Raw genomic sequence first — 26,476 nt, forward strand, 5'->3', positions numbered from 1 at the left:
TTTGTCAATATACATTATTGCGATGTTTATCAAGTTTTACTTATAAAAAGTAAAAAATTATATATTATATGCGGATATTTATTTATTTGTAAAAATCTACCAATCATAGCCCAACTTAAGCCTAGCCTACTACGTGCAGTATCACTTCAGCGAAACGCACAACCAGTTAATTTATGAGGCTCAAGTTTACTCAAAGCATTATTACAATTGCCGAGAACCTTCGTGTACAATTATTTAAGCGAACGAAGTGCACGCTCTAGTATTTTTAATTAGTAGAACGACACTAATATTATAATATATATATATATATATATATATATATATATATATATATATATATATATATATATATATATATATATAGTAAATCAGGCAAAGAACATTAATTCTAAACCGCCCGGTGATATACTGAAATTTAATTAATTAATTTGAAACGATAAAGATGAGGAAATCCGTGAGAATGAGAAAAAGTCGCCCCAACCGAGACTCGAACTCGGACCGCCTGCTTGATATGCAGATGTCCTAACCATTAGACCACTGGGGCTTTCATGGTATTGTTCGAACTCGATTGGATAGCGACTCTTTAACATTCTCGGCGTGGTACGGCGGAACAGCACTAGTCCTCAGTTGTACGCACGCGCACCAGAGATCAAATTGATACGCCCTCATCTTACAGTATTTTTATTCACGAGGCGGGATCTCCGAAGAGATACTTTTATATATAAACAAATCAGGCAAAGAACATTAATTCTAAACCGCCCGGTGATATACTGAAATTTAATTAATTAATTTGAAACGATAAAGATGAGGAAATCTGTGAGAATGAGAAAAAGTCGCCCCAACCGAGACTCGAACTCGGACCGCCTGCTTGATATGCAGATGTCCTAACCATTAGACCACTGGGGCTTTCATGGTATTGTTCGAACTCGATTGGATAGCGACTCTTTAACATTCTCGGCGTGGTACGGTGGAACATCACTAGTCCTCAGTTGTACGCACGCGCACCAGAGATCAAATTGATACGCCCTCATCTTACAGTATTTTTATTCACGAGGTGGGATCTCCGAAGAGATACTTTTATATATAAACAAATCAGGCAAAGAACATTAATTCTAAACCGCCCGGTGATATACTGAAATTTAATTAATTAATTTGAAACGATAAAGATGAGGAAATCTGTGAGAATGAGAAAAAGTCGCCCCAACCGAGACTCGAACTCGGACCGCCTGCTTGATATGCAGATGTCCTAACCATTAGACCACTGGGGCTTTCATGGTATTGTTCGAACTCGATTGGATAGCGACTCTTTAACATTCTCGGCGTGGTACGGCGGAACAGCACTAGTCCTCAGTTGTACGCACGCGCACCAGAGATCAAATTGATACGCCCTCATCTTACAGTACTTTTATTCACGAGGCGGGATCTCCGAAGAGATACTTTTATATATAAACAAATCAGGCAAAGAACATTAATTCTAAACCGCCCGGTGATATACTGAAATTTAATTAATTAATTTGAAACGATAAAGATGAGGAAATCTGTGAGAATGAGAAAAAGTCGCCCCAACCGAGACTCGAACTCGGACCGCCTGCTTGATATGCAGATGTCCTAACCATTAGACCACTGGGGCTTTCATGGTATTGTTCGAACTCGATTGGATAGCGACTCTTTAACATTCTCGGCGTGGTACGGCGGAACAGCACTAGTCCTCAGTTGTACGCACGCGCACCAGAGATCAAATTGATACGCCCTCATCTTGCAGTATTTTTATTCACGAGGCCACTGGGGCTTTCATGGTATTGTTCGAACTCGATTGGATAGCGACTCTTTAACATTCTCGGCGTGGTACGGCGGAACAACACTAGTCCTCAGTTGTACGCACGCGCACCAGAGATCTCTGGTGCGCGTGCATATCAAGCAGGCGGTCCGAGTTCGAGTCTCGGTTGGGGCGACTTTTTCTCATTCTCACAGATTTCTTCATCTTTATCGTTTCAATATATATATATATATATATATATATATATATATATATATATATATATATATATATTGTGTATTAATCAGTTTACTTAAATAAACTGTGACACATGCAATGTTATTATTTTTAATAACTTTTGTAAACGTATTACTCTATATCTTTAAGCCTATATTTTTCTGATTATTAAATTAAATTTTTTTTGTAAGTAACAGTAAAACGACATTGTACAACAATAACTATCCGGATGTCCATATTAAACGTCTCATAAAGTAACAATAAAACGACATCATAGAGCATAGGTATCTGAATTTTTCAATTAATAAACTTTTGATAAAGTAACAGTGAAATATTTATTTGTTAATTGTATAATTTTAAGAAAACCTTTTAATTGATTCTCTAAACTTTAAAGAAAACGTCTTGGTTACAATTTAAAAATTATACATAAAATACTGTCTATAATTAATTTGCCGATGGAGCGTAAAGCGCTTAGAGGTTTCACAACATTAGGCGCTATATAAACCCAGGATATTATTATTTTTATTAAATGGTGAGAAATTGAAGATAAATATTCTTTGTTGTTTATTGTAAATTTCTGGAGGAAAATTCTCAGTAGTTTAATTTAATTATACTATATATTTAAACATCTCAGGCTATTTATAAAACAAGAATGAACAAGTAAGTTTCAACTATGCATGATGCTATAGTTTTAGAATAAAGACATAACTGTTTATATCAGCGTAAATAGAGGTTGTTCAATACATGATCCGACACTGTCTTCTACCGTAATACCTAAAAGTACCCTGTCTTGAAAAGACACCTCCCTCACGAAACCCCGCCCCAACCAAACTTCTTAGATTGCAAAAGTAACATCGAAATTAAACCTTGGCTTAAGTTTAACATAATGAAAAATGAGAGCTTCATTCATTTTTTTAAAGTTTTAATAATTAAATTACTCATGAGTATAATTATATAAAAACAAATTTAAAAACTAGATTAAGAACCTAAACTTGTTTACCAACACAAAACATTATGTTCCTATTTATTTTAAACAGTTAGCAATTATTATGTAATTATTTATTTTGTTTGTGTTTTTTTTTATATTGCTCTACATTTACATGTCATTGTAATTTGTATATACTTTTTCTGGTAAACAAATAAACTTGTACTTGAAACTTAGTCAAATATAATCGTCCACCTACATTGCCTTCAGGCGATAATATAGCAACATGAGAAATAATTAAAAATAAAACTTCAACACAACACAACCATTTATTTCTTAAGGACCAAGTAAATGTCTGAGTATATCTTAAATGAAACATGCAAAGCCTTGTCTGAAAGACATATCCACGGCGGCGCTCTCCACTGAGTGAATATCGTGAGTATAAAACATACACTTTCTGCGTAGTACTGACGTGTCATATTGACTTGTTAGTTACATATTGACTTCTTTTTCCATGATAGTCTGTGAAATTGTATGGTCTAGAGATCCACGCATGCGTGATAAGGGGACGACTCTGTTAGAACGCCAAATGGCCCAAAACCAGCGAGTAAGTGAGTTAGGTACGAGTGACTGATATCCCGATAACAACACGGGTAGAAAAAATAACCCATGAATTAATCCTAGTGTTATAACCAAAAAGATGGTTTTGAAAAATGATATAAACATTCGCGTTTGTGAATTAACTAGAACAAGAACCCCAAGTAAGGTAGAGATTGCAGCTTGAGAGATAGGCATTCCGATTGTATAGTAAGCGTCAATAAGCTTATCGTTACAAGAGGGGGATGGAGACACTGTGTATACGTACGACATATGAGCTGTAAAATCAACACTAAATCCTATACATAAAATTATATTGATCATTGTGACGGTATCAAGACGAACTCCCCAAAATGTCATAAGCCCTAATACCCCAAGCTCTATGGAAGCTATTGACAAAACCACCCAGATGGAGCAGATTGGTTTTGGGACAAACAAAATAGAAACAATCATCATGGCGACTAAGGCAATTACAAGATTGGAAAGAGTGGCCGGAAAAATACTTTTGTACTGATCATATAATATAAAATATGTACTAAACGCAAAAGCTTCAAACTCAAAATCTGAAACAATTTCTCTAAAAGTTTCCATTAATTCCACATCTTCTGAAGTGTCAATTCCAACATGCTGTCTTTTCGAACCAACTAAAAACCGTCAGCTTATTATACGTGTTCTGTCTTCATTAAATACTAAATCAAGTTCGAAATGTTTAAATTGATTTTCAACAAGAAATTGATTTTGAAGTATGTTTAGAAAAATAGTGCCGTTAGTAGGTGCTTGACCAGTAATGGAAAGATATTTTTTAAACGATCGAATCCAGGAATCTGTAGTAAAGTATTCTGAATTTAACCCATATTTACTAGTTTCTAAATCGTTATGCAATTCCATGATGTAATTGATTACGTCAGGGTGCCAATACTCAATTTCCTCTGTAAAAACGATTTGTATTAAGGGACCATATGTCTGAAAAGAATTTTGTTCTATATCTTGAAATGGAATAACATACGAATCTTTTAAAACAATATCTCGAAAATCTAACCCTTTTTTTAGTTGGGTGACACCCCACGTTGAAAAGCCTATGTACATAGCATACACAAGAAGTGCAGCAATTTTCATCCAAGATTTTCCCATTAGAGGCCCAAAGTAATCCCTAAAGAAAACCATAATAATGTGAGATGAATCGGAGCTTGTTGTATTATAAGTACCTCCAGCACATAGTATTCTGTAACAGGAAGAATGAGCTACATCACCGGGAACTACTTTTTTACAAGTTATACAATGTCTATTACTAGCTTCTCTTCGTCCTGTTATCACCATACACGAAAGAAAGAATGTTAACACGTAGACGTATACAAATAAAATGGAAACGGCATTGTAGATACAGAAAAAAGAAACTCCTGGAAATACGCTGGTACAGCCAACAGCAAATGCAATGAAGTCTGTAAGTGAGGTGATAGTAATGGACAACGCTGCTTCTGATAACGTTTCTGATAAACGATCTTCAACCGACGAACGTACATTTGTTTTCCGCCAAGAGGCGATCAATATATACATATCATCTATGCCAATACCTGAAATAGATAAAATAGCTTGCTCTGTTATCATTTAAGTGCTTTAATCTTACATGATTTGGGTAGCCGACTCCTAGTCCACTCAGATGTAAATAAATACTATGACTGAATATACTGGGAGGATGAGGCAGTTTGGAAAGGAACTTGCCTCCCTACCGCATTACTGCCGAGGCTTAGTAGGCCTACAATGAGACCCTAACATCTCATCTTTGGATTATCGGGTAATTATAATACCCTACACTTTGTCAGAGCGTATACGTACATAATGAGTGTGCGCATAACCATTGATTATTTTAACACATAAAAAAATAACAAGAACTACTGTACGTAGCACATGAAACATGTTCCGGTTCAACATATCTGCTCATACAAGACAGATGCTACTACACTAGTACAATACAAGCCTACAACTATTTCAGCGTGTTTGAAAGATGGAATAAAAATGACTTACTCATAATAATAATTGGAGTTAATGCACATATGGCAGTAAATGTCACTTCAAAGTATAACAGAAGTCCATTTGCAGCAAGTCCTCCAAGAACAGCGGATACAACACCAAGTAATGTTAAAATGGGTTTATTTACTACCCAGTCCATAGTTGCTGAAGATATCAATGAGAATGACACAATGAGCAAGAAGGCGATTGGTATTAATGGTATTATACTAAAGGTAGAGATCAGAAACTCGTCGGAAAGAGCTGTTGACGTGTCACGTGAGATACGTATCACTTCCGAATCAAATCCTTCCATTGCTTTTAAAAACTTTTCTTCCCAAAGTTCGGAGATTTCAGATACTTTAAGATAATAAGAAAGTCTTATATACTTGGCTGATTTCACGATATCAGTTTCTTTAACGAACGTCACATCTCCTAATTCGGTTGCAATTCCAAACACCTTCCCTGTCGGATGAATAGTAAACGGATAGTTGATGGTAACGAATGGTACTTTGGTAGCATCGTAGTCGTAGACCTCCAATATTGAATTTGTTGCACAATCACCCATCCACGAAAGACACATATTACGGAATGTATTTTCTAACCCATTATTCACGACAGAGATATCTAGTATTGTTTCATGAACTCGAATCACTTCCATAAATTCTTCACTTTGTAAAATATTCTGTTGTTGACTACCACTAATTATAACGCGTCCAAATGAAGTGGGCATCGACAATCGATTGACCAACATCCCATTATTTTTTATGTTATAGACATCATCAATGTAATCTCTATTTCTTTTAGATTCAGCGTTTTTAGGTGTGCTCAGATACTCGATATTAGTAAAAAATTTTATTTGTTGAAAGCCAGATCCAAGACACAAACTGACGATGACCGGAACAAAAATGAAGGGTAGTGGATGACGACAAACTACCCTGGCGTATTTTGCATAAATATTGCTTAACGGCCGACTAATACAATCCAGATTAACTTCCATTTCTGTTGAAACACAACTAAATTCACTAATTATGATACTAAACTTTCAACTCTGCCTAATTATGCTTTTAATGTATTTAAATCCAATAAGTTGCATACGTAATTACACCCAGACACAATAAATAATACATATATTCAATATTTAGTTTCAGTAGTAACTTTGAGTCTTTGTAAATAATATTTACACCTTACTCAAGTTCCGTTAGACCAGGTAGAGGAAAATGAAGTAAATCGTCGTCTTTCATCAAATATTATGTAAACCTACTTTTCTGTACTTGTAACACTTCAATCGGCATACTTTTGAACACAAATCATGAAGTTCATCGGATTTCAGAAATCACCTAAACAAATTCCTGCACAAAATGCAGACACGACCATCTTATAGTGAAAAAAAAAACACTTTTGCGACGAACGTACCAAGATAATTGGTACGTTTGTCGCAAAAGTTTGTCATGTCATGATCGTTGCTAAGCAACCGTCGCTGTGTTTACTATAAGGAAATAGAAATGTTGGCAGGTCTATTATATTGTATGAACAGAAACTAAAATAGAGACTGTTTGTTAGAAAAATTGTATTATGTATCATAAATGAACTTCAGTCTGGTAAACGTAAATGTAAATCCCCCTAATTTTACGAATGTAGTGATAAAACACATTGTTGATCTTGAATACATCAATTGTATTGAATTTGCAGAATTGTCGACATTACCATCTCTCACACCAGGGAGTTGTTCAATTCTTCAGAATTCGTATCTATAACCAAACAAATAACAAAACAAAAAAGCCCTAATAATTGTACTGTATATTTCTATCCCGAAAGTAAATAGTATGCATAACAATATTATCTATCTATTTATACATTTTACTACCATTAATTCATTTCATTCAATCTGTTATTTCGGAATAGAAAGTAAAATTACATATAAATTAATAACAATTAATAAGACTGTACGAATTACTACTACTCATCTCAGGGTGGCATCTTTGACTTACATAAGACGTTCTCTATAATCGTTGAGCCTAAAACATTTTCACTTGAATTGATTCTACACATCAAATATTGATAATATTCAAAAGGTAATGCGAATGTTTAATAAGGAGAAGAATGTAAGGCCAACACATGATCTAGAACAAGGTAACCAACATGCCAAAAGTTTGTTCGTTGAGTACGCCGCCCTCCGTAGACCGATCCGAATGAAACTTAGGCTAAAGCTAGCTATACAAATTAGATAATGTAAAATATGCGACTGCTATTCCATCGTTATCGTTACTATGATAACATGTATAAGATACTCGTTAACCGTTTCAAACTTATTTCTGTTCAATCATCTTTATATTACATTAGGCCTATATTATTTCAACACAACAATTTTCATTTTTATGTATTATTCATACAAGGTCATATTATATTTCAATTTAATAATAATAAATAAATAATAGGTTCAGTATTTAGGCCTGTAATAATTCACATTCTTTCCCATGAATTCATCACTCAATATATCAATATACAGTAGCCCACGCTAGACACCTTACACGTTGATTTACCTGTGTGACGTCATTTTACCTGTTGCGTTGGAATGTATGACGACATTTGTAATTGCATTTCACAAGTCAAGTGCGTTCCAATCGTTACTGCAATTACGAATTATGGTTAATTCAAGTTTCTATTATAGTAACAATTTGTGTTTTTACTGAAACAAGCCCGTCCCTCCACTGTTTTTTTAGGAGAATGAAATGGGATCGCGTCGTAATAACGAACGTCCAGTTTACCATTACGAATTAGGCTATCCTTGTCTTAAGAATATCGGTATGCCTAAAATATGATAAATGTTCAGCAATTAGATGCCTTAGTGCCAAGACGTGCTCTCCCACAAGGAGGAACTTAATTATGTATAATTAAGAATAGTAGTGATACAATTTTATTTTTTTTATATAAAAGTAAAGATAATCTCTGTACCAGTCGCCACACCTAATTTAAATATTATTTGACAACCACCTGTATGGTTTGTTAAGAACCAAGAATTAAATGTGTATTCGTCATCTTAACAGAAGGTACACGAGTTTACAACATTTGTGAGTAAAAATTACTTATTTATTAGAAACAGATTATAATAAACTATTTTATAGAAATATAATAGTAACATAAAATCGTTATTGAATGGAATCATATGAAGTGAGGCCTGACAAGTTGATAGATAATGCTCGGGATAATGCTCGGGATAATGCTCCGAGGGAGTTATATAGTGTGTATTCAGTTAGCCTGTGAATGATGGTGGACGTAACATTGCCGTTCGTTGTATTACGTTACTTATTCACGTTTATGGATGAGCATTTTTTGTTTCAAAATTATCCAAATCGGTTTTTTTGATTTCTCTCTAGTGGAAGGCTATGGTGTATCGTATCTATCTTGCGCGGGCCTCAGAAGCCAGACAGCAGACTTATTTAGTTCAAAGTTAAAAAAAAAAAAAAAAATTGTAAAAAAAAAAATAAAAAAAATATTTGGATATTGCTTGGTGAAAATATGTACAGTATATGGAAAAAATGGTTGCGGAAACATCGGGTAGGTTATGTGTCAATAACGCGATGAGAAAATGTCGACATCCCGAATAAAATATCGATCGTCAAACACTACAGAAAGAATGATAAAAGGAGTAATAAGAAATAAATAGAATGTTGTACTGTATCTTGTTATCATATCATACTGTTTGCCAACCAAATGTCAATTTTCATATTATTCCTAGTTCCTAGAGCATTCACTGACTGTAGCCACTCCTTAGCTGTACAAACAGCATTCATTAGGGATTGGCTTTTAACTTCCGAGACCAATGAACCAATAACATAATAACACTATCGTTGGAAAACATATCGTTATGAACTGAATAAAAACAGAGGAACTGACAAATATTAAAGATGTATTGTCTCCCAATGCAACAATATTAACAATAAAGATTAAAAAAAAAACGAATTTGAATAGGCTATTTGTAGTTGTAATTAATCACGAAAAAACAAAAATAATGTTGTCTCCTATAAAATGACAAAATAAACGGTTAAATTGAACCAAAAACCAATTAATGGTGCTGGCAACCAATATGACTATTTTTCGCTTTAATTTACAGTTTTTCAGGTAAATAATGTTTTGGTTGATGAGAGTATTATTCGAACCTACAAAAAATGTCATTACAAACTTCAATTTTTAGTTGCTCCTATGCTAACCATGTGTAATTATAACAAGCAGTAATTTAAATCCTTTATATCCGCTGAATAATCTAAACGAAAACAAAACATGTAATTGAAGAAACGGAATATTGTGAATTCCTCGTTTCGATTTGACCATTTTCAAGAAACAATGATGAAATAGATCAAAACGTAGAATTCTCACGACAGGCCTCTCGTATGTTTTATACTGTATATTTTTATGTATGTTTGACTGCACGCTCTTGTAATTCATTCGGGTAGAAAGTTTCTTATCTCTTATTTGGGGTTATCTTTTCTTTCATTGTATGATTATTATTAAATATTACATAATTGTATTTGCATTTAATTCATTTTTTTTGTTTTTTAATTTAATATTGCATTGTAATAAGGATCACGGTGAGACAAGTGTACCAACTTCTAATTTATGTATGTTTGACTGCACGCTCTTGTAATTCATTCGGGTAGAACGTTTTCTTCTTCTTTTTTTTTTTCTGGGTGGGGGGGGGGGGGGGGGGTTATTTGTTGTTTCATTGTATGATTAATTTATTACATATTATTACATAATTGTACTGTATTTGCATTTAATTCATTTTTAAAAATTTAATATTGTATTGTAATAAGGGTCAAGATGAGACAAGTACCAACTTCTAATCTTTATCCTAATACTGTACTGTCTGTCCTTCTCTACGGGTCATCGACATGGACCCTAACTAAGAAACTTGAAAACACTCTAAACGGAACATATACTAGGATGCTACGAGCCGTTCTTAACGTTTCGTGGCAAGAGCACCTCTCGAACGCTCAGCTATATGGGAATCTTCGCAAGATCACCGATGTTATCAAAGAAAGAAGAGTCCGCTTTGTTGGACACTCTTTCCGCAACAAAAGTGAACTGATAAGCGAACTTATGCTCTGGATGCCATCACATGGGACAAGAAGACCAGGCAGGCCCCCAAAATCATTCATTGACCAAAGTTGCGGACTCCGGCCATAAAATTGAAGAGCTACCAGGAGCAATGATGAACAGAGACGGCTGGAAATAAGTAGTTAAAAGAATCCGAGCAAGCTCGACGCAGTAGTAGGAGTAGTACCATCATTATTATTAATGAAAAAATGTTATTATTGAACTTGAACTTTTTAGGTTAGCAAGGAGTTTATTAACTATACATCTAGGCCCTATATAATAACCACTTAAAAGAATATTCTTTTTTTTTAAGTAGCCCAAGATACTTCAACTCCCAACAAAAAGCAATTAATGCAACGCAAACTCTCTATACTTGGAATTTAACCTGTATAAAGTGCGTGGAAACTTGCATGATAATCAAACTGAGTTTTATAACTACGTCACAATAAACCGGAAACCACAGAGTAAAGCAAGCTCATGTTATATATACAATTCGGATGTAATGAAGGCGATACAGATCATTAGCGTCCTTTCCACCATAGAATGACTCTTAATAAAAAACAATTATTTTCGCGCGTATAACCCAAGTATTTCGCGCTAAATTGTGACATGACTATTGTGACGTAGGCCTACATGGTATGACTTGCGCGTCAATGTGCCCGACGATGTGTTTTTTGGGGATTTAAATTTTGAAGCATAGACCATTCATATTTAACTCACAGATTACTAATAATGATGGATGTCTTTTTCATCAGCCACTGACAGCTAGCTGAACAAGAGAAGGGACATCTTATAGTCATTAGGCCAATTTAACATATTAGATATTAAAAGTTTTAACTTTTAAAACCATGAATAGGCCTATATGTTAAATCAACAAATCAAAATCTGAATCACAAGTTATTTTATAAAGCTATTACACTATCAAACTACAGTAGTTTGACAAAAAAAGTGTGATGTACCTAAATATGGTAGTGATATGTCAAAATATGGTAGTGATATGACATCATGCCCATATATGAGCACATCACATTTGTTGTGGCATAAAGTTTAATAGTGTAGACAGAGCTTAAAGATGCAGGAAGGCATATGACACATATAAATCATATACAATAAAATAATACGCGGGGAATTAACTCCAAATAAAGAGACGGAACATTTTTCCTCATATTATTTTCTCTGAAATTATTATGTCTATCGTCTGGTAGCATATAAAACAAATTCAACTTCTACTTTTGGTTGTTGATTTTTACCTATTTGTTTAGGGGTAGGAATGGAATGTACACAAACATAACACTTACAATAGATAAGATAAAGAGAAATTGTTAAATAAATTTGTATTATTTAATACAACAATCCATTATTATACAATGTCTGTACAGCGTCAACTTTGGCGTTGAGAACTACACACAAATTATAGCAATACACAAAATTATTAATTCAATTCAATAGAATATTAATATTTAATAGTTTAATAGTTTTTGTGTTACTATTCAACGAATAGTGTAGAATCCTTCATTTGAGACACCTCTATTCAGGGGGAACCCCATGGGTACTTTCCTGTGACACAATTAAGATAAATGTTTTTAACACTATGGTCAACCTCTATTAAAGGGACACTACTATTAAAGGGACACTACTATTAAAGGGACACTATGTTGGATCCCATAGGGGTTTTACTGTAATTGGAATTATTGATTAATGAATGCATGATATACCATGTACGTATTATCAGTTTCTGTACATCTTAATACTGTATAACTTATATATATATTATATAACTGTTACGTTTAATGCTATTTATAATACAGTAACATATGATTAAATTCAATTTCACTGTAGTATAATTAAACATTAATGTTAAGGTATAGGCCTAATCTATTCAAATTGAAATACAGTAGGAGTTGGTTATAGCCTACAGTATTACATAAAGACATCTCATGATCTAACCAGAAAAGCCTCCAATCAAAAATGACCTTCAACAGGATTCTACCTTTTTGTCATTAATCCTCATTGTATGACCACAGCAATTTACCAGCTCAATTTTACATCAAATTTTTAATATAAATTTTTCAATAATTTTTGTAGTAATTCGTATAGCAATTAAATTAAACGCAACATGATATAAAACGTTTCAAAATGTGAATTCAATCCAACTAAAAATAATCCATTTGCTGAAATATACACATCATCCAGTCATATCTCATAATCATAATTGTACTTTTTCATTCAAGTATTAAATTGCCTTATGTATAGATATTGAATATTAAATAAATAGTTTTTGTTATAATAGGTACCGTGTTCTATAATTAATATTAGTATATGTTTTATAATGATACCATATTGTTGTGTGTGATTATCATGACTCTCCCATTTGCAATATTTACAATATTTCAACATAAAAATAAATGAATGTTATTGAATATAAAGATAGGTACAACAGTGTGTTATAGAAAAAAAGAACACAAATTAAACATTTTCCTTTTCTGTAAAAATTTCAAATTTAGCAGAGAGACGAGTTCCTGTCGATCCCAGGCTGTTTTGTCGTTTGCGGAATTCACCACTGTTGCGATCCAACCTGACGTATGTACGTGTTTTGTTGGTGAACACCGGCGAGTCGCTATGATGATTACGGGTTGCTAAGGGCGAGCGTTGTTGGCCCTGCGATAATTCTTGGATCTTCTTTTTGTTGATTTTCTTCAAGCTTGGGCGGTTTGTCTTGGCTTTTTTTAGTAACTCTATAGTGTACAACATTTTAAAAACATTACAAAATATCCCCGAGATAGATATATTAGGAAATATAATAATAATAATAATAAATATAATAAAAAAAAAAAATAGGACTTGTATTGGACGTAAAAAAACTGATTACTGTATTTACAGTAAGCATTTTTGTGAAGAGGCGCCATTCCTATCACATTTCAGTAATTTTCAACAGTGAGTAGAATCCCTCCTTTGTTGGGTCTTCTTAAGCTCTGTCTACACTATCACACTTTGTGACAAAAAAATGTGATGTGCCCATATATTGACATGATGATGGCATATCACTACCATATTTGGTCATATCACTACCATATTTGGTCATATCACTACCATATTTGGGTACGCCACACCTTTTTGTTCAGTGTAGATAGAGCTTTAGAGGGGTTCTACTGTATTTATATTGAAATTAAAGGTGTAAAACGATTTTGAAAAAAAAAAAAATATATTTATAATTTTCTGCAATAATTGTAACTTTGTTTTCCCCCACCCCCATGTTTTTTCATTGATTAAACAAACTAGAGTAGAATACTGACCATTTTTGTCTGTCTGTTCGTCCCTATAAATGACATCCTTCTTGGTGTTAGTCCTCTCCAGTGTCGCCAACTCGTCATCGTATTCAGGAGTTGAGATTTGTTTAAAACCCTCTGTAATCGCTGCTATTTCTTTATTTAGGCTAACCACAGTTGTTTGTACTGTATCATTTGTTACTTCAATTGTTGGAGGAGATGGCGTCTGCTTTACGTTAAAAACGAATGTGTCTGTATTGTCCGATTCTAAAAAAAAAGAGAAAAACAATATAATTATTATCAATTTTCATGAAATGTTGTCTAAAATTCAATACAATGTCAATTTTCTTTTAAAAAATTTGAAGCAATTAAAACAATATCTGAAAATATTTTAATTTTGTTTGTAAATCAATGAAAATGTTTGTAATATTATGGTTAATGATTTGATAAATTTATTTCTTTTGATATACGCATTAAAAGAATGATATATGAGATTTTATTATTCTCTTCTTTCTGGATTAAGGAATGACATTGCATCATTTCAAATCAAAATGAAAGAACAATAAAGACCATTATTGAAAAGAATAAGGCAAGTTAAGTAGGTCGCCTGGTTGAGGAATTCATTGTGGTATACCAGAACACCACTAAAATTAATTAAATGAAATAGAGGACAAGGTAAAGACAGGGTCAAAATATATTCCATATTTCAGCTTTGATCAGGTCACAAGAGGTCAATATATATGATCAATTACATTTTTTCCCATTTCGTTTTGCAGGCAATTTTTACAATCTCAATACAGGGAACACCTCTAATAAGGGGACACTTTTCTCAATGAAACAAGAAATATGTTTTATTAAGACTACTTCAGGGACACCCCTATTACAGAGATGCCTTGTTGGGTCCTGAAGGTGTCTTTAATACTGTATTCTGATAGGTGTATTATAAATGTTCGGCAAGGAATATTTGTAATCATTCAATTAGCTAAACGCTATTATAAAATGCATAATAATAATTTTTACAGATTAAAAAAACATTAAAACATAATTTGTGGATTTTCTAATACATTTGACAGTTTAAGGAAATTTGAAGTAGGAATAATATTTTGGCTTAAATAATTTAAATGAATATTTTAAGATTCCAACCTTTTGTGTTGCAATTAAAACCTTGTACATGGTATTAATGTTAGGAATTGAAATTTGAACTTTACTTCCTTTTACTAAAACCAACTTTTCCACAGGAAGAGGAAGTGAAAATAAAACATTTTATTTGTGGTTGATTACAATTTACTGTAGGTAGGATTATAATTCTTCAGTAAGTAAGTTGGTATAGGAACAATATTTAATTATTATGATGAAAAGAGTTTCATTTTACAAAGATGGAAACAGTTTGGAAAACCCCATTTTCACAGACAATAAAGATTGTAAAATTTCCCTTTTATACAAGAAAAAGGTCACCCTAAAAACATCAATAGTAAACATCTTGAGAAAATAAATACTGTAGGCCTAATAATCTTGAAAATACTTTAATTGAGATCGAAACCAGAGGAACATGTTTTCACTAATACTATAATGCTATTTTCATATTAAATTTAAAATGGTTAAGTAATAGTATTCAGTAAAGAAAATTCACACTATTTTCCGTCGTCAGCGTTCCAAGATGTAAATGACAACTTTTAGTTTTGGCACCAAATTAGCTACGGTATACAGAAGAACTGTAAAGTAAAGCCACTCATCATCACACAAATAAATTGAAACAGTCATGTGAAACTAACAAAAAAATGTTTGTTTTATTTGGCCTAAACTAAACTTAAAGTTTTCCCTAAATTTGTATACTGAAAACTATGTAGGCCTACACTCTTAATTGTCTGGAAATAAAAAATAGTAGTATAGCATGCTTTGGCCTTGATATTACATTTTATCAGACAAAAAAAGTGTACCTCCTTGAACTTAAAAAGGAATATGGTTTAAATATCACATGCTAGAACAAGTGAAGAGGCCACTTTAAGTTCATTTCATTGAGAACGCAGACAAATAAGATTGATCTCTGGCATACAGGAAGCGACAGTAGTGATTGCGACACCGCAGGATGATCCCTCTTTGAGTGCTCTTGTCGAATTTCATCACGTTTTTTTTTAAGCGACAATATACTGTAGGGTACTAGTGTTTTATCATGTGTATTAGTTAGTAGTTAGTGTACAAAGCAAAGTAACAGTACTAAGTTGTACACCCAAACCGGCACTAATGCAGTTTCGTAGCCACCCCTTAACAATAACATACTCAAAATTGTTGAATAGAGGTTTGGTAATCAAAGAAGAGAGATGATGAGTTTGTGTTACTTCACACTGGTACAGTACATTGTTTTTTTTTAGGGTATAAAAATAAAAGTGCTCCTTGTACAGTATCTAAGCGCAATTTTGTATCACACACAACCCTAAAACCTTTTCAGAAATTTTGTAAGTCTACTTTTGTTACCCTTGCATTCTATATAAAAAAATTCTTCAATTAAGTGAAAATAAAATTTAATAGTACTAGCCACATGATTTGACATTGCAAAATCCTCATGTGATACAGTGGTGGTGAAACAAACTGTATATTGTTTCAATTGGTTTTTAAACTAATTAAACAAGTTTTCATTATTATCCTATGTTATTAATAATATTGTATTCACTTTCAAATCCTTTGCTTCTCATGGTCATGTGTCATGAAGTTATTTAAAGAAACAGTCATAATTTTTCAATAGTTCCTTGAATGAACAATGTTGAGCAATCTACTGTATCTAGGCCTACAAGTATAAATCTCTGTCTACACTATCAAATTTGATGTGACAAAAAATGTGATGTGCCCATAGGGAAATGATGATGTCATATCACTACCATATTTGAGTATTACACTTACAGTATCTCTATCATATTTAGACACATTACCCCTTTTTTGTCAAACTTATTTTGATAGTGTAGACTGAGCTTAACAGTTAACTGTTTATTTTAACAGTACTGGTTTTAACGACTGCCATATCCACACCCAAGAAAAAGAAATGTACTAAATGGTCAATTTAATTAGTAATAATAATATATTTCATATCTGTTGTGAGACTTTTAAGTTACATTACAGTATGACTAAAAATTGATTTTTTTTATAAAACTATCCCTTCAATCAATCCTATTTTCAGTACTTAATTCAAATTAATTTTAATTTTTAAATACTGTAATAATAAATTATGTTTAATCCCAAACTTGATTAAACCAATAGACTGTGCAAAATATCAAACAAGTGAGTAACCACATGTTACTGTGTACCATACTAACTACTGTACAAATATTTGAAAGTTTTGAATCATTTTAGTATTTTAAACTGAATTGATTTTCTAGAAAGTTGGTTAACCACAGGTACTGTATGGAAATCACCACCAGTAGAAATGAACACTGAATCCTTGTACTGTTTTAATGTAGAGTTTATGACTCACACAAACAGGTTGTACAATTCATTTAGTCACCCACACCACACACAAATCAATGAATCAATTATTTACTCACCTTACTGTGATTGTAATACAAATTAGGTCATGTTTAAACAATTATAATGCTATTATGAAGTACAGATGGTATATCATTCACAGAAAATAATAGTAATCATTGTAAAAAAAGAGGTACTGTACAGTGAGTCTATCAATATCAAGAAGTTACAACAAAGTAATACAGAGTATATAATGGCAATGGACGATAAGAAAATAATAAAAAAAAAAAAAACAATGAGAACTATTGTTTATAAATTTGTTTTATGAAAAGAATTTTAGTTTGTTTTAAAGTTTCGTGTAAATGATGTATGAAAACAAATTGATTAAAATGAAAAAAAAAAAAGATGATAATTTACTAACTGTAGTAGTTTTCCTTACCTTTCTCTGTTGAATATTTTAAAAATATTGGCGTTCTTGCGACAGTTTCACAGGGTGATCTTGGATCACTCAGAGGAATAGGGGTACGTGGACAATTCGGTGATCGAGGATCAACAAAGTAGTCTGCTTTTTTGACTGGAGTTGAACACAAATCAACTTCACTGCCAACACGTGCATTGTCCATCCCATTCTCTACAGAAATCGGTGTTCTGTCGATTCCCGTTGTCGGTGATCTTGGATCCCTAAGTAACTTCCGATGCGTATTCGGTGTTTGATTACCTTCGATACCCTTGCTTTCTAAAGCACCCATGATGTTAATTCTTGCCGGTAACGATGTTCGTCTTGATATGAGATTTGTTTGGTTTTGAGCGTACTGTATTTGTAACCTGTCTGCCGTTGTATTCCGTCGTTTACTTTGTCTTCGTTTTCTTACTAAAGAGTTACAGAAACAAAGAACCAATGGTTTATTGGACTTTAATGATAGTTCATGCTGTTTGCCGCCCTCCTCAGTACCACATTTATCGCAGAAGTTTATTGGAGCCACTAAGGCTTCGTTCTGTGTTAAAATAACCATATTTTTGTGAAATAAATTGATGTTTCTGAAGACCAAATAATTAACAGTGGGTTAACCTGATGTAGTCACTATTACGAATGAATAATCCTTGCTCACTCTAGTTAAACAATGAAGGCTTATCCTTCACGATTCAGTGACTGTCAGCTGGTAGCATTACTCAATGAACAGGATACTAACCAATCACAAAGTCTGATGGGAGTGGCTAAACCAAATAAGGGCAATGAGATCATCAATCAATGTTTATTCAAGCGTAGGATTCTAATAAGACTTGTTTGGTGGTATAAACCACCTTATTCCTGGTAATGTATAAATTAATACATGGATATAAATATACATTTTCTTAACAATAACATTAATGTATCCAATGATTTTAAGGAAATCAACATTTTTGGGACAGCTTAATTTAATGTGTCAAATTACATGGCACACACACATTAATACATTTATGTTTATAATTAACTGGTATTCAAACTTTATTCTTTTATTTAGGTTCGAAAAAGTACAATAAATAAATCATCCGTAAAAAGCTTTGTTTATTTTGGAGATCAGAATCAATATCAGTATAAAACATGTCATGAACAACTATTTTCCTTATATTTAAAAATTTAAAAAAAATTGTTCACCTCTTAGAAATGTACTAATGGTCCATTTAAATAATTTAATTAGTAATATTATTTCATGTCGATAACGACGATTGTGAAGATCATGGAGATGGAGATCAAAATCAATATACTAACTGTAGTATAAAATATGTCATGAACAACTGTTTTTCCTATATTTAAAAATTGTAAAAAAATTGTTCACCTCTTAAAATACACCGAAAAAATACCAGTGTATACCGATTGTCACAGTCACCGTTTTTCCGCAGTACAATAGCAGCGGATTGACAGACGATCGACCACTTTATGGGGCTCAACGCCTACAGTAAGACGATCGGGCCAATATAATTAGACGATCAGGTCAATAATTAGATGATCGGCCCATTGTAAAAATAAAGGAAAAAAGATCAGGTACACGAAAACGAATGGATTTATAATTGTTCACCATAAAATATATTAAGGGTGTTCTTTCCACGAGTTTGTGATACAAATGTAATAAACTATGTACATTTCGATAAGTACTCATTTATTTGTTTTGCCGAGAACTCAATTATAAACTATAATGGAACACATTTACAAACGACACACTTGACTATTGGGCCCAATGTTAAGACTATTGGGCCCAACGATTAAGACTATCGGGCCCAATGTTAAGACTATCAGGCCCAATGTTAAGACTATCGGGCCCAATGTTAAGACTATCGGGCCCAATGCTAAGACTATCAGGCCCAATGTTAAGACTATCAGACCCAATGTTAAGACTATCAGGCCCAATGTTAAAGACTATCAGGCCCAACGATTAAGACTATCGGGCCCAACGATTAAGACTATCGGGCCCAATGTTAAGACTATCAGGCCCAACGATTAAGACTATCGGGCCCAACGATTAAGACTATCAGGCCCAACGATTAAGACTATCGGGCCCAACGATTAAGACTATTGGGCCAAACGTATAAGACGATCGGGCATATAAAAAAATGGGCCCAATCGTCTCTAAGAGACGATCGACTGTTCACCTAGCAGAGCCTATGCTTACACTGGTTTTAAGAGATTAAAAATGTGTTTCTAATTTTATCAATCATACACGTAACACTACAGGCATGTACTGTACAGTAGATTCTATATTTACGCCGATATTGCGCCCCCTATAGTTTAAAAAAAAAATACTAATAGGTTATGATATCGGTGGATTGTAAGCCAGCTGGATGGCTGAATGGGTAGTACTTGGGTCTCACAATGTAATGCTGTAGCGTTAGGCTAGGGTCGAAACTCGTTTTTGGTTTTTTTTTTTTTTGTTTACATTTTAGTTTTACTCACCATCTTCTTTATTGATCGTCATCTTTTCTCATCATTTTCCTAGAGGGATGTTTTTTTTAGGTTACGAGGGCCGGAGGCCCGAGAAAGAGGGCCTTGGCCCGATCGGGTCAATAATAGGCATAGATATAGAATCTAGCTTGGATCTACGGACGCCTAGGCGTAGATGCAGCCACTGCAAACATTTTTTACAGTAATAACTAATTTGTTTTTCTCATTTTCATACGGCCCCTCCGTTCAGATGGTACGATTTTATTAATTAATATTATATTAATTACTGTAGTATAGTAACATGGATGGTACAGTATCCTGAAATTCCATGAAAACACTTAGCCTAGAGGCCTAGCTAGTCTTAGCTATAGGCCCCTATGTGTTAGTAGGCTAGTCCCTGCAGTAGTAGTAGGCCTACTCTAGCCTGCCTAGCCTAGTAGGGCCAGGCCTAGCCAGCTAGATATAAAAGGCCTAGGCCCTACTACTACTAGGCCTAGGCTACTAGCTAGGTAGGCTAGCCTAGGCCTACTAGAGCCTAGCTAGTAGGCCTACTATAGCTAGGCCTAGGCTAGGTTATAAACTAGCAGTTAATTAAACGAGATTATATAATTAATATGCCTATATTAGCAACAAATTAACGCGAATAATTGTTAAGAGTCTTAAACATTGTTGAGATAATTTGGATATATAAAAAGCAATATTCTTACATTATTCAGTCAGATTTTGTTTGTATGTTGTTAATCCCCACCACACACACAAAAACTGCAATTTTTTTAAAGTTCCCGCTTTGACCAATCACGCTCGCCGTTAAGTTTTTAATAAAACAAGAGCTAACAACTGTGATTGGCTCGTTCCGCTCTAGAAATTTGAGGTTAAATGTCATCATTACAGGTCTGACAAGTTCTAGAACAGGCCAAGTGTTTTTAGAAACAAAGAAAGAGGTGTAAATTGTCTTTATTTTCAACATGGCTGAAGTTTTGTCGGCATTTTTCGATAAAATATCTGTACCACAAGGTGGCGATAAAATATATAAAGATGAATGTACTTATTCATTTGACAATCCGGTAAGTTTGTATTCATAAAATGCAGAGTCAGGCACAAGAACAGTTGCTCAGTCATCCGTGGAAATTTGGGCCGAAGGGAGGAGGCATCCTCTCCCCGTTTGGTTTGTGATCAATAAATAGCCTAATTTTTTATGTTATATACTAACCAGCATAATAAACTGCTAAGTTACGTACTATTTGTTGAAGGGTAGTAGTAGTGCTCTGCTAGCAGGTTAGTAGGACCTAGCTAGGCCTAGGCCCGAGGCCTAGCTAGGCTAACCAGGGAGTTGTAAAATATTATTATTAATACGCCGTGGTTAGGATTCCGGCACCGGAACTCAACTGCCCACCGTTAGGGAATCCGACACGCTATTGCGCATGCTCAGAGCTCTGGGAAGTGAATAATTATAGCTTGTGACGTGCCACACTGCACACCACACTACCACTGCTGAGAGTCGGAGTGTTAGGATTTACTGTAGCCTAGTTAGTCGTTGCGCGAGCGAGAGAGCGATGGATTAAACTTGGCCTAGGCCATACATGAATTAATAATTAAAATACGAATACGCCAGGCGCCACGCGTTAAAATAATTATTATGATATTAATAAGAATCGGTATATCTATCTACCGTAAGAATCGTAATGCTGTATTTAGCGTTGCGACCCCGACTTCCCGAACAGTTTTTTCCGTCAATAAATTAACTTGTGATTGCATGTTATGTACAGTTATAATGCGTTATATGAAATCTTTTATTTTGTACTTGAAAAATCATAAAACTAGTCAACTCATGTAATTATATAATTCATAATTAGGCCCTATATGAAGTTTATATATGAATGAAGCAACCACTTTTACAATTACAAAATAAATAGGCCCACTGGTCACGTCTAGCTGGTAGGCCTAGCCTAGTATTTACTATTAGTGGATCCCGTTATTAGTAGGCATCTACGCTAGTTCGCCGTGGCGGAGCTATGAAATGATCCATCGCTGTTGATAAAGTATAGAGTCACCGATTACCGGCGCTCTGAGCATGCGCAATAGCGTGTCGGATTCCCTAACGGTTGGCAGTTGAGTTCCGGTGCCGGAATCCTAACCACGGCGTTATTAATATTATAATAATATTATTTTACAACTCCCTGCCTGGGCAGCAATTTACAATTAATGTAATTAATAGAGTAATTTTTTGTTTAATCATTCATCCTACCAATAACACATTATCTCTAGTTTTAATAACAGTCATGGATAGCTTTATGGTTTAATTGTGAAATGTTTTCCTTAATAGGAAAGTGAGAATGGGTTGTATGTGTGTATGCAGACATTTTTAGGCTTTGGCAAAGCACATGTATTGCGTCACTACAATCAAACTGGCAATCCGGTCTATCTTCACCTAAAGACAACAAAGAAGAAGGTGAGGAAATAAAAACACTTTAGCAAGGAACAAGAATGTTCTGAACTTTCTAAACAAAAGCATTTAATGTTTCCTTAAAGTATTAAGTTCCATGTACTAATGCAGTCCCTCTTCACCTTCTGTAAACCTCTTATTTTTTCCCGAGTAATCGGCCAGACTTGACCTGATTTCAATATCAACAACAACAACAACATTTATTTAGAAACAGTTCATGAAATAAAAACAGCATACATTAATTACAATAACTTAAAATGGTAATATTAAATAAGAACTGTTTCAGGGATCAAAAAAAGAAGTAAAAGAACTTGTCAAATACCAACCTCTAAACAAAAACAACAAAAAAGCAACTGCATGACGAATCATTAGCTAATTTATGTGTGAACATGCTTCAAATAGTGTAAGCAAAATCAGTGTGTCATTCCAAATTAGATAGTGGGTCCCGGATGGAAGATGTTCTCCCTTGAAATTAGCTGACACAAAAATAATATGCCTGAAGATTTATGTGGGTAGTTTACCCCAAGGCTGACAGGTATTGAAACTGTATTCCCCGAATAAATGTATGTCTGAATTTTGTTTTTTAAGATAATCAAGGCGCCTGAAACAGAGGAAGAAAAGGCCAAACCAACCAGACTTGCTATTGGTAATTAGAATCTGTATTAACCAAGTTATGAGGCAAACATTCAGTATGAGAAATGTTACATGTTGATATACTGTACCTTGATCTTGGGACTTTGTAAGCTTTTGACCATTGAACATACCATAAATGATACTGTAAAGGCTAAACCTCAGCTGATGATACTTTTCACACAATCAATATGAAAAACATGGTCTTAATTACTACAGATTTTGACTGCATTACTATAAAAAAGCTCTTTCTCACCCTCAAACTCTCTTTAAAAAGTGTTATAGCCTTGGTGGATGATGATAGGATTTCATAATAATAAAACTGAATTATTTAATGTTTAATTATTAAATTTTGTGATGTATTACCATGTATTTATACATGATTTCACAATTTGACATTAGAATATTTGTAACTCTGTTAATTTTAGGTGTTGAGGGCGGTTTTGCGGGCGATGACAGTGACCAGTATGAGTACGAAGAGAGCAATTCTGTTGTGTTGCTTCCAGACTTTATCTCATTTTCACTACCAGATGCATCTCTTCCTGAAAAGGTAAGGTTGTGATACTCCCACTTTAGAGTCTGCACACCTTCATTGAGATAATTTAAAGTTGAAAACTAACATCTTGTGGTTTTTTAAAAGTCTTTACACATAAAAAAAAATAAGTAAGTGATTTTATTGTGGCCTTATGTTATTCCGGTACAAATTCAATATAGTTTAACATCTCTTCTTTATATTTATTTTATTTCAACTACAACCCACAGCGAAGAATCGCCAATTATAGGATGCCTTAAAAATATTTAGATATAAATATACATAAAAACACAGAAAATGACAATATGAATTATACAAAAACATGCAAAATTAAATAGATTTAAACACTAAAAATTTACAAACTGTTAAAAAAATATCAATAATCTTATCTGTAATAAAAATTGAATTGTAAAGGTTGGATAATCTTTGAATAAAAGCATTTTTAGTTACGTTGATTTGACGTAGAACACCTCCATTGGGAACATCCCTACCTGAGAAAACTGGCAATATATGTTTTAACACTATATGGTCAACCCATATTAAGGGAACTCTTTGTGGATCCCGAAGGTGTCTCCTTACAGTATATGAAGTTTAACAAAAACAATATTAATTCTTTTCTTTTCAGATATATTATAATCATTTCCATTGATTTATATTTTGTTTTGTTTGTGTACTGTAGGTTCAGCTAGCAGTAACTGGGATTATTTCAGCTGAATCCGCATCACGTATGGAACAGGTTGCAGCTTGGGATGGAGAGAAACGATTTATATCGAAGTTAGTTCAACATATGTTGTTGCTTAATTTCATTTATTAAGTTGTGTAGAAAATATTAGTTATTAGGGAGCTTTCGAATTTGCGGCGATCAATTGCCTCAGTAGGTCATGTCAATTTATTCAAGTTGTTTCCTTGCTGCCCACCTCAACAGAGTTGTGATAGATCCAGACAATGACATATCGATTGACCTCTTGTTGCTAGCTTGTCGGTCGTCATAAATGGAAAGCTCTTTATTCTCCCTCTTGTCCGCATATTCATAAATTCCATCTACTTTTACTATGCGAATAATGCTCAACCAATCAGCAGAGCCTAGGAATGCTTGATTTGCCTACTGGAAAACATGTTAGAAGGACACTTGCAGAGTGCAAACCTTCGCCTAGGCATATGCAAAATTAATGACTTGTTCCTATACAGCTGAAACCATTCTTTAAAATCTTATGAAAATCGGCCAATAACTTTTTGAATAATCCTACTAACTAACAAATATAGAAAGAAACGAACAGACAAACACACTCAATCTGCCACATAACTTCTCACCATTCTGGTGTAGGTAATGAAGCAGAAATTTTTCTTTTATTGCTTAACCAAACAATCAAACATACTTGCAGGCATGCTGACAATTTGAAACAGTTGGACAACGGTGTTAAGGTTCCACCGACTGGATGGAAGTGCACAAGATGTGACCTCACCCAGAATCTTTGGATAAACCTGACAGACGGAGCGATACTGTGTGGCCGTAAATATTTTGATGGAAGTGGGGGTAACAACCATGCGGTTGAATATTACAAGGAGAAGGGATTTCCTTTAGCTGTCAAGCTGGGAACCATTACACCAAATGGAGCAGGTGGGTGATTACTTTTTGTATTTGATAGACCTATCCACTTTGAATGATATTTTGTCCATTTTCATGTGTAAATTTAATATGTAATTTCAATAGTTTGATAAGATTGCAGGTCTTATCTTTTGACACATGGGTTTGGGATCACTCACACAACACACTCCTAAAACTTCCTTGAATGTGATTTACAACACTTACATTTGGTACTCTGCTACGCACCACACCACCTACAGCACACATGAATGTGTTGAGCAGTGCAATAAGACAATGCATGTTAATAATTATTAATTTTTCTCTCTTGTAAATCAATTTAACTATATAAATGGCGTTATTGTACAGAGACACAGGCATAATATTTTCATTGTCATGATTTTGAATTTAACCTTTAAATTGAAGGCTATTGTTTAATTAAAAAATAATTTTTTTAATGCTGTGTAATGTTAAGTATAATATGTGATGTATTGACAATGATATAGTATGCTGTTGTGTCTATGTTGTTTACAGCAGATATGTTTTTAATTATTTCAGATGTATTCTCTTATGATGAAGATGATATGGTGGAAGATCCCAAGTTAGCTCAACATTTATCACATTTTGGTATTAATATGATGTCCATGGAAAAGGTAAGATAATATTGATTTATCGTTTTATTAATTCACAACTCGAGGTAGGCAGCCTTGTGTGATGTACTTAGTATTATTATTAATTGGTGTTGCACTATAGTCCTTACTTGCTTGCTGTGAATTGAGTAGTACACTTACCTAATTTCTTAACGTCTCATCCAGAAGACACAGCGTTATATAGGTTCGTATTCCAACCCTCCAGTTGAATGCTCAGAAAGTGACGACAGATTCAAACTGTATTTTAGGGTTCAGCACACAACACAGCCACTGTCACCAGTTTAGCCAACTGCGCTATATGCCGTTCTCTATAATACTTGCTTGTTTTCAATAACCAGCCCAATAGATTTTTAGAGTAGAAATTGTGCTCAAATAGGCATAAACTAA

The 26,476-nt window shown here is 33.8% G+C and overlaps 3 protein-coding genes and 4 non-coding genes across 9 annotated transcripts in view; 1 reads left to right on the forward strand and 6 right to left on the reverse strand.

Moving 5' to 3' along the window:
• Window positions 1-472: 472 nt before the first annotated feature.
• On the reverse strand, window positions 473-544 carry Trnad-auc (transfer RNA aspartic acid (anticodon AUC)). Its single transcript has one exon. It is a non-coding gene; the product is annotated as a tRNA-Asp (tRNA).
• A 290-nt stretch (window positions 545-834) lies between these two features.
• On the reverse strand, window positions 835-906 carry Trnad-auc (transfer RNA aspartic acid (anticodon AUC)). The gene has a single exon. It is a non-coding gene; the product is annotated as a tRNA-Asp (tRNA).
• A 290-nt stretch (window positions 907-1,196) lies between these two features.
• On the reverse strand, window positions 1,197-1,268 carry Trnad-auc (transfer RNA aspartic acid (anticodon AUC)). Its single transcript has one exon. It is a non-coding gene; the product is annotated as a tRNA-Asp (tRNA).
• A 290-nt stretch (window positions 1,269-1,558) lies between these two features.
• Window positions 1,559-1,630, reverse strand: Trnad-auc (transfer RNA aspartic acid (anticodon AUC)). The gene has a single exon. It is a non-coding gene; the product is annotated as a tRNA-Asp (tRNA).
• A 1,403-nt stretch (window positions 1,631-3,033) lies between these two features.
• Window positions 3,034-6,998, reverse strand: LOC140043785 (patched domain-containing protein 3-like). The gene is made up of 3 exons (XM_072088261.1): window positions 6,784-6,998; window positions 5,538-6,521; window positions 3,034-5,086 (listed from the first exon to the last, which is right to left on the reverse strand). The coding sequence occupies exons 1-3, from the start codon at window positions 6,812-6,814 to the stop codon at window positions 4,170-4,172; spliced, it is 1,932 nt and encodes a 643-aa protein (XP_071944362.1). The 5' UTR covers window positions 6,815-6,998; the 3' UTR covers window positions 3,034-4,169.
• A 4,945-nt stretch (window positions 6,999-11,943) lies between these two features.
• Window positions 11,944-26,466, reverse strand: LOC140045122 (uncharacterized). Of its 3 annotated transcripts, none has more exons than XM_072089878.1 (4): window positions 26,231-26,466; window positions 17,775-18,206; window positions 13,910-14,149; window positions 11,944-13,351 (listed from the first exon to the last, which is right to left on the reverse strand). In XM_072089878.1, the coding sequence occupies exons 2-4, from the start codon at window positions 18,082-18,084 to the stop codon at window positions 13,083-13,085; spliced, it is 819 nt and encodes a 272-aa protein (XP_071945979.1). In that variant the 5' UTR covers window positions 18,085-18,206; window positions 26,231-26,466; the 3' UTR covers window positions 11,944-13,082. The 3 variants fall into 3 exon arrangements, with proteins under 3 accessions (XP_071945979.1, XP_071945978.1, XP_071945977.1); XM_072089877.1 differs by lacking the exon at window positions 26,231-26,466 and adding an exon at window positions 20,960-21,001; XM_072089876.1 differs by lacking the exon at window positions 26,231-26,466 and having other exon boundaries at window positions 17,775-18,434.
• The window catches only part of LOC140045121 (ubiquitin carboxyl-terminal hydrolase 5-like), a 28,288-nt gene continuing 22,961 nt past the window's right edge, over window positions 21,150-26,476 (forward strand). Inside the window, exons 1-7 of the mRNA XM_072089875.1 lie at window positions 21,150-21,316; window positions 22,576-22,701; window positions 23,284-23,341; window positions 23,754-23,875; window positions 24,537-24,631; window positions 25,240-25,475; window positions 25,998-26,092. Coding sequence (XP_071945976.1) covers window positions 21,218-21,316; window positions 22,576-22,701; window positions 23,284-23,341; window positions 23,754-23,875; window positions 24,537-24,631; window positions 25,240-25,475; window positions 25,998-26,092 — 831 coding nt within the window. The 5' untranslated portion in view covers window positions 21,150-21,217. The remainder of the gene's footprint in view (window positions 21,317-22,575; window positions 22,702-23,283; window positions 23,342-23,753; window positions 23,876-24,536; window positions 24,632-25,239; window positions 25,476-25,997; window positions 26,093-26,476) is intronic.

This window comes from Antedon mediterranea, chromosome 3 (assembly GCF_964355755.1).
Source record: "Antedon mediterranea chromosome 3, ecAntMedi1.1, whole genome shotgun sequence".
NCBI classification, from domain to species: Eukaryota; Metazoa; Echinodermata; class Crinoidea; order Comatulida; family Antedonidae; genus Antedon; species Antedon mediterranea.

Excerpts from the sequence above, each read along its gene's own strand:
- LOC140043785 (XM_072088261.1), bottom strand. The coding sequence starts at position 6,814 with ATGCCGATTGAAGTGTTACAAGTACAGAAAA. Across the intron at positions 6,522-6,783 it reads AGTGTTACAAGTACAGAAAA|AAATGGAAGTTAATCTGGAT; the intron begins GTAGGTTTACAT and ends GTGTTTCAACAG. Across the intron at positions 5,087-5,537 it reads AACTCCAATTATTATTATGA|GTATTGGCATAGATGATATG; the intron begins GTAAGTCATTTT and ends TATCTATTTCAG.
- LOC140045122 (XM_072089876.1), bottom strand. The coding sequence starts at position 18,348 with ATGGTTATTTTAACACAGAACGAAGCCTTAGTGGCTCCAATAAACTTC. Across the intron at positions 14,150-17,774 it reads AAAATATTCAACAGAGAAAG|AATCGGACAATACAGACACA; the intron begins GTAAGGAAAACT and ends CTTTTTTTTTAG. Across the intron at positions 13,352-13,909 it reads CGAACAGACAGACAAAAATG|AGTTACTAAAAAAAGCCAAG; the intron begins GTCAGTATTCTA and ends TGTACACTATAG.